Genomic DNA, 12,806 nt, shown 5'->3' on the forward strand with positions numbered 1-12,806 from the left:
TCGTAAAATACAGCAAAATTATGGCATGCTGTAACTTGTGGCGTTACGGTAACAGATGTATAAAAATAACTGGTACAATTAGTTTCACAGTAATCTTTTCTTTCAAATATTTAATGTTTTTTGTTGTTTCACCTTTGATGTGTGTCTAGGTGTATGTATGTGGGAGATTCTAATGCTGGGAGTGAAACCCTTCCAAGGCGTTAAAAACAATGATGTCATCGGTAAAATAGAGAACGGTGAGCGACTCGCAATGCCGCCAGAGTGTCCACCCACACTGTATAGTGTTATGACACTATGCTGGTCGTATGAACCTTCAAAAAGACCTCCATTTCAAGATCTTAAAAATAGATTAAAGTAAGTAGAAACACTTGAGACAATTTTGTTTTCAGCTACTCTGTTAATACATTGGAGCCCATGCAGATATTGCTTCATATGTAATGGACAGCACAGTGAACTCTATTGCAGTGAATGTGCACAATTTATGATTACCGTATGGTGATATTTACATATGCTTACATAGATAACAGTGGTGTATAGCAAATTAAAGCGAGGAAGTTGTCACATGCACATGTGTCAGATGGCCATAGCGTGTCATTGTTTACAAATAACTGTCTACCCATAAGTCCTTGCGTTTTTAGTGTGTATTGTTATCATCGCTTAGGACTCAATTCTTGCGTGTGCGCAGGTGACACCATTCCTACTTTAAGTCATGCATATACATGTATGCAATTTTTGTGTGCACTTCTATGAGGAATTTGCTTCTCATAGAACAAATATGGTAGTCATTTATTCTGAGCTAGGGGTTTAGTTATAATGGATGGCATGAATATATTAAAGCAATGGGGCTGTATTTGTTATAGAACATAATGGAGTAAAAATTCTGTAAGAAAAAAAAATCAGCAACTTACTTCTACCTTGAGGTAGAAATCATCTTCAATATGAATCATTTCATATTTCCACTTTCAAGCATGATCAATATTTATCAATATATCTGCATAGAACTTTTGTTATTTAACCTTTAATCAAAATTCATGAGATTGACAGCATTTTCCAATTCCTTAATGACTATTTTTTTTTAAATAATGGGGGAAAAAAATATGCAGTTATATTTTGTGTACATTGACATTGGTTCTTAAAGAGCCGTTATCAGTATTTTTTTTTTTTCATTTACAGTGAAATTCTTGTAGAAGAAAAAGAACGACAAGAAGACAGGGTACGCATGGAGACTAGAAGGGCGGCAGCATTTACTATGGGGGTATCTGAGGACCCACCTCCTAAGGTGAGACAGCATAGTTTTTTGCTCTCACTAGAGGAAAGCTATTGTTACGGTTATGAACTCAGTCTCCATTTTGTTCTTATGTTTCACCTGCTTTAATCTGTTAAAAAGAGGAACAAAAATTCTGATCTGTTGAAAAGCAGCTTTCAATTTCAACCGCTGTTGTTCATTTGTAGAATATTTATAATATATATGACATCATCCCATGATTGCCTAGTAATATCTTATTCAGATCTATTCAAATGTCACAAACTATTGGAAATAAAAAACTCAGGAAATAAAAATATTCTATGTTCATTGGATATATGGAATCACATGATCACAGATGAATGACAATTTTTACATTTTCATTCAACCAATCAAATCTTAGACTGTGATGAGATTTTACTAGCATTACAGCTAAACATGGAATATTGTCACTTATAATCTAAGCTACCGGGGTAGTAGAATATACAAGTCTTTAGAGTTTTTGCATATAATTACTGTTATCCTAAAATATACAGTTATATGTTACAGTTTCTTTAACCATTTTTGTGCTGACAAAAATCCATGCGATTTTAATAGATCATTTTTGGTTCACTGCGAGATCATGTGTTATGCGTGAAATCTAGCGTAAAAACAGCACAAACAAAGGTCATAGCGTCGTAGTGGCGTCAAACATCACGTGGGATTCGACAAATGCGAAAATATTGTGGGGGATATTTTCATGATTAATAATGTGCTGTACACATTTGATGATTTCGATGAAGTAAGGTATTCAAACGCAATATTCCCCTGTCAATGATTGGCCTTTTGATGTGAGCTACGAAATAAAGAAATTCAAGTTCAAAATCAAATTGTTCAATTTTGAGATTTAGCAGTTGAACAAAAAATCACCTATTTCTGTTACAGCCATCAAGACCAGGTTTCCCTCCAACATCGTCAAGTCCTGTACCTACATTTGACAGTGGTGGTAGTAGTGGAGGTAGCGATCATTATCAACCCCCTCCATCTCAGTCGCATTATCAAACCCCTCCCAGAAGACACTCAGGGTCAAGGCTATCAGGCGGGTCATTTGGTCGGCCCGACTCACCAAACAGACCACTTACTGCACAGGTAATAAATATGTCATCACAACTCCTCAGGAATGCAAGAAAATATGTGGCCCCTTAGCCTGCTTAAAAAAAATTGTTAGCATAAGTCCTGCATTATGTGGGTATTTAAAAATATGTGTTTTGTAATAAACTTTAAATTTTCAAGAGATAAACTTTGGATGTCAGTAAAAATTACAATATTTTATACAAATGAAAATTTCTTTGGCAATAACATACAATCCCAGAATCGTGATTATTTTTTTTAGTAAATTTTTAAATTATCATACAGCACTGAAGACAAGTATAGGATTGCTGGTATTGGATCAAATAGCATATACAACTATTTAGTCCCTAACTTACGTCTTTTCACAAATTTATCTCTGACATGCCTGGACAGATCATGTTCAAACTTCATATACCGGTATATATATATATATATCAGACATTCTTGTGTGTAATCTGATTGAAAATGGCTCATTGGCAACCATTATAGTGGTAAAAAATCATCAAAATCAAGCATTTCAGTCATTTCAGAAGCAGATCTCTGGTATATCGTGTATTTTGTTTACACTTTGTTACATACATTAGAAGTTATGGAAACTTGATGCATGTCACTTTAAAAATTTTAATGATAACAAAAAAAAAATATCAAAATGAAGCATTTCTGTCATTTCCAAACCAGATTTCATTTGTATCATGTATTTTGTTTATAACTTCGTACATACATGTTTTTGATTTTATGGAACCTTTGATGTATGTCATTTTGTTTTGCAGATCAGAATAAAAATGACTGACTTGTTAGCATTTTAGTTCAAAGAATGCTGTTCAATAGCTCTATTCTCTGACTAGTCGTGACAGATTACATTCAAAATTCATATGATATATGTATTGTTTACTAAATTCTATTTTGTGTGAATATCAAACTCAGGAGCTGCAAGATCTTGAAATACAGCATAAACAACATCAAGTCCGGATGAGAGAATTAGAACATCAGATGCTGGAACAGCAATTACAAGAACAACAGAAACAGTCAGAAGAGGATTCCAGGTGGCTGGCTGGTGAAGAAAAGTCTCTCTTTGTAAGTCAATTCTTCTATATGGACTTAATATTACACTGTAGCCTCGTTATTACGAACTCTTCGGGAGTCATACACTTAGTTTGTTATAGTGAAATGTGCACTATAATGAGCACATAATACATTGGGTTTGTTGTGAGCGAGAGACATGCTATGTGTTCATTATATCAAGAAATTCTTTATAAAGGTGTTCATTATATTACAGTGTAGTTACACTTTTAAGTCAAGGGTGTTGGGGGGTGGGGTCTACGTGCATTTATCACTTGGGTAAGGTTGTCGTTTGAAAACATCCACCGATGATTTACTCAAAAGTAAAAATTATAATACTTTCTGTCCAGACTATGATATAGGAACGAAAAAAAAACTTCCGTCCAGTGTGCTGAGAGTAGTGAATGTCCTTAGGATGGTAATTTCTTTCTTTCTAGTATCAGCCCATGTAAAAGCTGGGGCTTCTAGATCTGTAATTAAGCCTATTGATCTGATAGATTGTCTGTGGTTTGAAACATGCTTAACCTTTCTACCACAAGATATTTCTGGAAATGAACCTTAATTTTAGAGCCAAAAGAGTCAATTTTCAGTTTTTACTCAAAAAATGTGACTATTTTTGTCCTAATCTTTTAAAGAAACAAGACTTTTTTGTTAGTTTGCGATGAAAAGATGGAACTGGTGGTGAAAAGGTTAAAGGGCTATGGTGATCTCATAACACAAACAAACAAACTTAAAAAGTAGTGGGAATTATTATCGATCAGGGAAATTTACTTAAATCTACAGTTTTAAAATTTCATAGACAATTTTACAGTTGTTTCTAAGCTTACTTGATTGAAGTTTTTGAATTTATGAACAAATTATGTCAGTTAAAATCAAAGATTTTAAGTAGAAATTAGAGGGGTTTGTAGAAAATATGAAAAATGTTGAAATTTCTAGTGAATGATGTAACAATGAGATTGTAAATACTGTGTATCATTGCCAACTGTAGAAGCTTGAAGAATCCAAATCTAAGGAAATTCAAAAGAAAATGGAGATGAGACGAGACATTCCAAACTCACCAAAACATAACTTACAGGGTGCAACAGCTGGGACCATGAATGGGGTAAGTGTTCAGTTTTGGCTGTGAATGGGCAAGTGTTCAGTTTTGGTTGTGAATCAGGTAAGTGTTCAGTTTTGGTTGTGAATCGGGTAAATGTTCAGTTTTGGTTGTGAATCGGGTAAATGTTCAGTTTTGGTTGTGAATGGGGTAAGTGTTCAGTTTTGGTTGTGAATGGGGCAAGTGTTCAGTTTTGGTTGTGAATGGGGTAAGTATTCAGTTTTGGTTGTGAATGGGGTAAGTGTTCAGTTTTGGTTGTGAATGGGGGAGTGTTCTGTTCTGGTTATGTACTGGGTAAGTGTTTAGTTCTAGTCATGTACGATGTAGGTGTTAAGTTCTGGTAATGAACAGGGTATGTGCTCAGTTTTGGACATTAGCTAGGTAAGTCAATTATGGTGAAATTCTCAAGTGCCAATGTTATTCGCCCTGATTGGTTTATGAAAATCCATTGTAAGAAGAATTACAAAAATACATGCACATGCATGGTATGTCAGATCCTACTCCCATCATGCACCTCACTTCGTATTTGTACATAATTTAAGACAAAGGAAACTGATGTCATGTTTGATTAGTTCCCCTTATCTCCTTATTATGATGGGAGCAACACTCCAATCAATTTGACAAATACAAAATGACTTCCTCATATTGTTTCTATAAGTCTGTGTGTCTGTGATAAAGCACCAGTTTGTACTTTGTAATGTTGACCTATAGTATTGTAAGCATGGCTACTTTGTAATGTACAATAATAAGCACCCCCCCCTCCCCCGAAAACAAACAAACATATGCCACATGTTTTGTATCTGGACAAGTGCAGAATAAAATTAGTTACTCCACAACTATAAACTTTACATTAAATCACAGTATATTACAGTGAAGTTGGGATTGAAAATTTGGCTATTTTCACTGATCAGTAAAATCTGTTAATTTAAATCTTTGTGAACGCATAAAATAACAATAAAACTCATTGATAAATTCATGAAATTAAAACACAGTGATCATACTCAAAACATCAAAATAGTGAAATGAAATGTCAGTGAAAATAAATGGTTTTACAGTATTTTCTGAACACATTTTCCATATTTGATTAGTTTTATGCGATGTAAAGTGCTCTAAGATTATGTCATTTCTATTCTTAGTCAGATTTTATATTCATGACTAAACCTATATCAGTTTTGAATTTATAACATAATCTACTATTTTCATAGCATACACATGCAACACATACCACATGGGTGTGATCGTACACTCAAATGAAGCTCTGTATCATTTCATACAGGGCAGCGATGAGAACTCAGCAACCAGACCCTTATATCAATCATACAATCAGTCTATGTCAAGTAATGCTGCGTCTACTGCCCCGGTTACGACATCAGAACACAGTTGTAAGTATATATATAGGTTATTGACCACATACATTTGTGTCTGTATTGATATTGCATAATTGGAGGTTTTGTAAATAATGCTGTATATTGCATGGAGGTCATTGCCCTTACAAGATACAGTGGCCCCTCGCTAACTCGCGCCTCAATAACTCGCGATCGCGACTAAGTCGCGGGTATCACCATAGCTCCCGAAATCATAGTGCACATGTACATGTATTGTTTTTGATGTCAATTTTTTTTTTTTTGTCCACGAGTTTGTTCGTTATTTTATTCATAAATGTGTGACTTTAATAGTGAGAGGCCATTGTATGTATAGCAATAGCCGTGATTCAATTTTGTCTCCATGACTCTGAAAGCCTGAATTGTTGAATGGGTTTTAATTTCATTTTATCGAATGTACTGAATTTAAAATAATTTGTGAAACACATTTTGTAATAAGCACATAACTGATTGTTTTTTTATCACAAATTCAGTGAACTATATATCAAGACGTACTGGTATTATTTGTTTAACCTTTTCACCACTAGTTCCCTCTTTTCATCACAAACTCACAAAATAGTTCCATTTATAGTTTGCACTTTCCTTCAGAAGATTGCGACAAAAATAGCAAATTTTTTTTAATTGAGTCAAATTTTGTCTGTTGGCTTCAAAATTAGGGTTCATTTCCAGAAACATTGATGAATATTAGAAAAAAAAGTGCAGAAAAAATTGTGTGAGAGTCTGGTGGTGTAAAAGTTAATACATATTAAACTACATGATAAGGATATTTAATAATAAATACTTAATATTATATATTTATCTATTTTTTGATAACTTTTAATCACATCTTTTAATTTTTTGGAATTTAGACTCGGGGCCCATACATAACATTTTTCAATGTATTGGAGGGGGGGGGGGTCCAGCTGCACCAAAATTCAACAAAGATTTTCCGAAGTATACTTAAGATTTAATTATCTGGTTTAGATATTGAGTGTATTTAAGAACCATCACTAATCTTTTTTATCAGGGAAATTATATTTTTGTTATTCGTTTTGTTTAAAAAAACCTTCATTTTGTCCAAATCATTTTTTTTACCATTTTGAATGCCATATTTTTCCCTGTCATTTTTTATTTGTATTTTTCCATAATGTCTTTGAGAATTTGGGATCAAATAGACATATTTTCTCATTGACTACAGTTTCTTTTACTAAATACGGGACAAATATACAGGGGTTTATTTTGTGAAATGTGATGAAATTTGGCATTCAAAAGATTAAATATACATAGTGTCATTGTTATTATTTTTGGCGAGGGGGTGGGGGTGGGGGTGTCTGACTTTTTACCTGAATAAATCAGTGTAACTATTTCCATGAGAGAAAACATGTCACCATCAGAAGATGGGAGTATGATTGATTCTTCAGATACTAAGACTTTATTTGTTTTGATAACCCAGCTGTGGAAAAACTTTGAAGCATAATTCAGTGACTAGTCACAGTTGAATAAACAATTCTTTTCTCTTTTCAGATAATGACGTAAATCCCTCAGGTACAAATGAAGTGGAGAAACCACCTCGTAGGGTAAGTACCATGGCAACAAGTACCATAGCAACAAATACCATGGTAACAACAAACTTGTCTGAATTACATACAGTTTCTAGAATTTGTCATGTACTGTATTTGTTCTATTAAAAATACAACTTAATGTCCTGGTTATTCAGCTCAACATTTATTTAGGTTGCTTGATGAGCATCCCCTCCCCCCTTCGATTTAACTTGTGACGAAGTTGATTTTAGTTCAGCATCAGTTCAGTGTTTGATTTGTTTAATTTTGTTTTCTAATGTTTTCAGATTGAACCCACTTTGGATATTGACAGGACCAATGACAGTGTCTTTGACAATACTACAGGCGTTGTCAAGTCTGTCATGGAGATGTCAAATAATATACAGTTTACAAGGCCAGAAGATTTTGTCAATCTTGTAAAGGTATATACAATATTCAGTTTGCGTAGCTAGAATTAGATTTAAAATACAGTTTACCAGGCCAAGAGATTTTGTCAAACTTGTAAAAGTATATACAATATTCAGTTTGCTTGGCCAGAATTATGTAGCAAATACAGTTTTCCAGGCCAAAAGATGTTGCCAACCTTGTTATGTTATGCATATTATACAGTGTACCTGGCCTGTATTTTGTCAATCGTAAGGTATGTATAATAACCAATTAACAGGATACCTGGCCAGAAGATATTGTCAATTTTCTTATAGTATGTATAATATACAGTTTACCTGGCATAATATGTTGTCAACCATGTTAAAGGTCCAAATCTCGTCTGTGATAACAGGGAACTACAACAATGTGTCCAGACATAGTTTGCATTTAAGTGAATCTGTGGACGAGGGCGCAATAACTATCGATGACCTTGTCTGGCTATATTCAGTGAAAGTAAATACAATAACTTTAGCCTTTTGACCTTGAGTCTTTCTGCACTTTTTTTCTCATATTCTTCAATATTTCTGAAAAATGAACCCTAATTTTGGATCCTACAGGCAAAATTTTAGTCAATTTTCAGTTTTTGCTCAAAAAATTGGCTATTTTTGTCCCAATCTTCTGAAGAAAAGTGCAGACTATAAATGGGACTATTTTGTGATGAAAAGAGGAAACTGGTGGTGAAATGATTAGGAGTGTAAAGTGTATGAAAGATTTTCTAATTTTTATTTTTTAGGGAGTTGGGTTTGCATTGAAGCAGTTGTTAACAAGCGTTGACACAGTGGTATCAGAACTGCCAGTTTCCAAACACAGAGAAGTAGAGATGGCCCACAAAGTCCTGAGCTCGGATATGTCTGAACTTGTGAACTCTATGAAATTAGCACAGAAGTATGCTAGTACAACCTTGGACTTTGAATATAAGCGCAATATGTTGAAAGCTGCACACGTATTAGCGATGGATGCCAAAAATCTCCTGGATGTGGTGGACTCTGCTAGACTGCTGGCGCAAGTTGAAGCTCAAGCTCAGTTAGATTTGGACCAGGAAGGGGCGACTGCCTAGCAGGGTACTGCAAAGCATTCTGGGAATATTGTATATAATATGTAGATACTGTATGCCATTGAATTTAAAGATCACTCATCTGGTGTTTTGAATTCTTACTTTTCTACTGCCTTTTCTTCTGCTGTTGCCACCTATGGCAAGTGAGGAAAATCTTTTGTTTTTATATTTATAAGAAAGTTTGTTCTATTACTGACTGGGACACATATGTTCACACTCAAATATATCATTTTCCTAAAAGACCTTCTGGTTTGAATGAATTAGCCATAAAAAACAAATCTTTTCCAAATTTTCTGAATCCACGATGGTCGTAACTAACACACTTTTAGAACTAGAATGTAACTCTGCTAAATTATTTTTTGTGATTGGTTGAAGAAAAAATCTAGAGTATCCAAATTAGTTTTTGAATTATAAACCTTTTATTTTTTTCCATTTTTACATCTGAAAAGACTACAAAAATATGCTAATATGAAAATTGAAAAATCTTTGTTTTCATGGAAAAAACATGTTTGGGTACCCTAGACTTATTTGCTATTTGTCAGTTATTTGTCAGACATTCACTTGGCAAAAATATCAAGAATTTTAGGTGCTTTTAGGTTTTCAATATTTCACTTGTTAGCCACTTCCCTCAATAAATGGAAACATCTTATCCAACTCAAACTCTCACAAAAAACAGGAAAATTTATTTCTGCCTTCAAATATCAACTTTAGAACCATAAAATTGACAATTACAGAGTCTTTGGAGCCTTGTCAATAATCAAACCAACAAATACCAGTCTAACAGTTGAGATAAATAACATCGCGTTTCAGTTGAAAAATTTCATTAATTTGACTGTGCCCACTGTAAAACTATTTGACGATCTGAGATGTGGAATATTGTCCAGTTGCACGACAACTGTAAAAATCTGATAGACCACATGAAATATAATTGTCCAGTAAGGTTTTTGTGTTTAACTCTCTGACCACTCAAGGCAACTTTGGCTACTCTTCAATAAAACTAGAATAATTGTTGGTTTCTTGAAAAATTACTCAAAGAAATCGATTTGGTTTTTATACAGCTGAATACTTTTGGTACACTTAACATGGGTGCTATTTTATAAGGGGATTTTTATTCGGTAGATTCAAGAGAAACATCAAATGAGAAATAGAATGAAAATAAGTATGTCTTAACATTTGATGAATGGCTATACATCAAAGAAAACCATTTACAATTTATTGAATTCATATCACAAGCAGTCAATTATGCAAGCAAATGTTTGTTTTCTAGTTAACACTTCATATTTTCGTCTGTTGTTTAGTTTAGCTCTCTTTGCTGGATGGATAAAATCTTGTTCTCTTGTCGCTGTTTTTTTCCCCCCATTCATTTTGGCTAGTCATGAAGGCTTTCAGACGACGATGTGTTAAACTAGCCAGGAATCAAATTTATGTGATTAAATAGTTCAAATTGCTATTCCAAAACGCTTCATCTGGATTCACAGATACACTTTTATATTGTCAACAAAAAATTTGATTTTAGTGACAAGTTTACACTGTAGGTTAGTCCAGTGTGACCAGGTCATTGTTACTGCAAATTAGCTTAAACCAAAATAGCTGAATTGCCAATTATGGAAAAAATTGATGGTTTGCAAAAATGTTTGTACTTTGAGGTGTGCACCGTAAATGAAATACAACTTAGTACAGAGATTTTTATTAAAATGGCCAAATTGTATGAGATTATTTTGATAATGAGAAATTTGACATATAGCCCTTTTTTCCAGGCCTCTGATAAATTTATTGCTAAAATAAGAACCAGTCAGCTTTTAACCTCTAAGTTAGAAGATGTAAAGTCCGTAAAGTCCGTCATAATTGAATAACAGTTTCACATTTATTGTTATTGCAGCAACAGTACGTGTACTTGCTTCTTTCACTATATTTCTACCACCATTATAGCGAGTCCCGAAAGTATGGTCGCACATTGTCTAAAGATGTGACATATTTTGCATATTGCGGTTATTATTTCACTTCCTGTTATACTAATTATATGTTCATTGTAAATTATATCACAGTATGCGCAACAACAAAAAACTAAAAAAAAAAAAAAGAAGTCCTGTGACAAATTACAGCTTCTGATCTTTTAGACTTTATTTCTAACTGACTGAGATTGGGTGATCTCACTGATGGAAGGGGGTGTTGGGTATTATGGAGAAGGGATTGATTGGAGTGGAAATGCAGAATATATTAAATATGTGAACATCATTCTTGCCAGCATAGGTACCCAGATAGCATTTAGTGTTAATTGAAAAAAAAAGATATTATATTTGAAATATTTTTTTGAATGAACTTGAAATCCTTTGCAATATATAGTAAGGCACAATTGAGGTCAAGTAGCCTGTGAGGTCAGAGGTTATATAGTCATACACAATTAATGTCACGTAGCCTGTGAGGTCAGAGGTTATATAGTAATACACAATTAATGTCAAGTAGCCATGATCAAAAATTATATAGCAAGGCACAACTGAGTCAAGCAAGGTCAAAGGTTGTATAGCATGGCACAACTGAGGTCAACCAAAGTCAAAGGTTATAAAGCATGGAACAACTGAGGTCAATCAAGGTCAAAGGTTTTGCACTGGCAATATAACCTTGTTTTCTCCATAAAAAATTGTTGTACAAATCCATTCAATAATTAATTTTCAGCAGGTTTTTAATAGTGTTGCAATAGTGTATCTTAAAAAAAAATGTTATTTCTATGTTTTATTTTATGTATTTAAAAGTTCTTTTCATGCAATATTATTTGGCATTTAGGAGTTTTGAATGTTTTCATAAAAGGGTATATATATATATTCTTTGGAAGTAGTACCTGAATATGGAGACTTTGAAATACAATATAGTATCAGTTTTGGTCTCAATTCATCCTCAGGTTTAGGCTGTTTGGAGTAACTGACAGTAGCACTACATTCCCAGATACTAATTTTGTATGTAATTCTTTGTTTCTGATTTGTGTTACTTGGTCTCTGCAGCTAACTCATTTTAGAAATGCTGCAAAACTGAGATTATTGTCAGCTACAGACACTTAACCCTTATCTGGTGAAGTCACTGTAATAGTGCATGGGGCTGGCAAGATAACGGTTAAAACTAGAATTAATCTGAATAGGAGTCTACTAATTCAGCAGTCTTGAAAGCTGTAAACATTTTTTCACTATTCTTCGCTCTGAGTTTCAGTTTATTGATGTTCTATTTACATATTTCCCTCCCCCTCAAATGTAGTGTAATAATCAATTGAGGGGGTGGGATGGCACTAATTATTAAATACGAAAAATTGAACATTTTTTTTTATTCCACTAAATAACAGCCTTATACCTCATTGGAAGCACTGTATTTTCAGAATTTATGGTATTTCCTTGTTTTGAAATATCACAGGGTGTCGTAGAGTAGTGGGATTCTATCAATGCACCTTTCTGATAACGCTGGACTTTTGAAATTCAACACGAGGTCATGTTTCAGACCATAGATGTACACTTATCAATGAGTATTAATATTCACAAAGTGAAATCTTGCCCGTCATTTGGGCAACATATCAACGTAAATGTAATACGGTATAGCTTTAACTTCGGCAGTTTGTAAAATAACACTCACCAAATATATTGTGCATTGTTGATAGATACAGTTCTCTTGAATCTTGATGCGAATCTTTCGCAAATTGGAATCTCTAGGTTTGGAGTTCAAACTTGCTGCTTTGATAATGAACTTGAATTCAATAATTCCTTGCCATACATAGATTCTGGTCAGGAAATTAACTTGGGTTTTTAAAGCATTTTTTTAAAAATAAAAGTTCTGTTGTAAATACTGGACATGTTTCATTAGTGTGTTTCCTCTTGCATCATTATCTTTTACATTGATAGTGTTACCGAAAATCTAAAAA

At 33.7% G+C, this 12,806-nt stretch overlaps 1 protein-coding gene across 2 annotated transcripts in view; it reads left to right on the plus strand.

The window, feature by feature from the left end:
- LOC100370435 (focal adhesion kinase 1-like) overlaps window positions 1-12,735 on the plus strand; it is a 64,271-nt gene extending 51,536 nt beyond the window's left edge. For both annotated transcript variants that reach the window (XM_085493278.1, XM_085493279.1), the window contains 9 exons: window positions 150-354; window positions 1,174-1,279; window positions 2,168-2,371; window positions 3,278-3,427; window positions 4,401-4,514; window positions 5,785-5,890; window positions 7,394-7,446; window positions 7,716-7,850; window positions 8,588-12,735. In XM_085493278.1, the coding sequence (XP_085349404.1) occupies window positions 150-354; window positions 1,174-1,279; window positions 2,168-2,371; window positions 3,278-3,427; window positions 4,401-4,514; window positions 5,785-5,890; window positions 7,394-7,446; window positions 7,716-7,850; window positions 8,588-8,911 (1,397 nt within the window). In that variant the 3' untranslated portion in view covers window positions 8,912-12,735. The remainder of the gene's footprint in view (window positions 1-149; window positions 355-1,173; window positions 1,280-2,167; window positions 2,372-3,277; window positions 3,428-4,400; window positions 4,515-5,784; window positions 5,891-7,393; window positions 7,447-7,715; window positions 7,851-8,587) is intronic.
- The last annotated feature ends 71 nt before the right edge of the window (window positions 12,736-12,806 follow it).

Source organism: Saccoglossus kowalevskii, chromosome 18, assembly GCF_978046115.1.
Source record: "Saccoglossus kowalevskii chromosome 18, keSacKowa6.1, whole genome shotgun sequence".
Classification (NCBI taxonomy): Eukaryota; Metazoa; Hemichordata; class Enteropneusta; family Harrimaniidae; genus Saccoglossus; species Saccoglossus kowalevskii.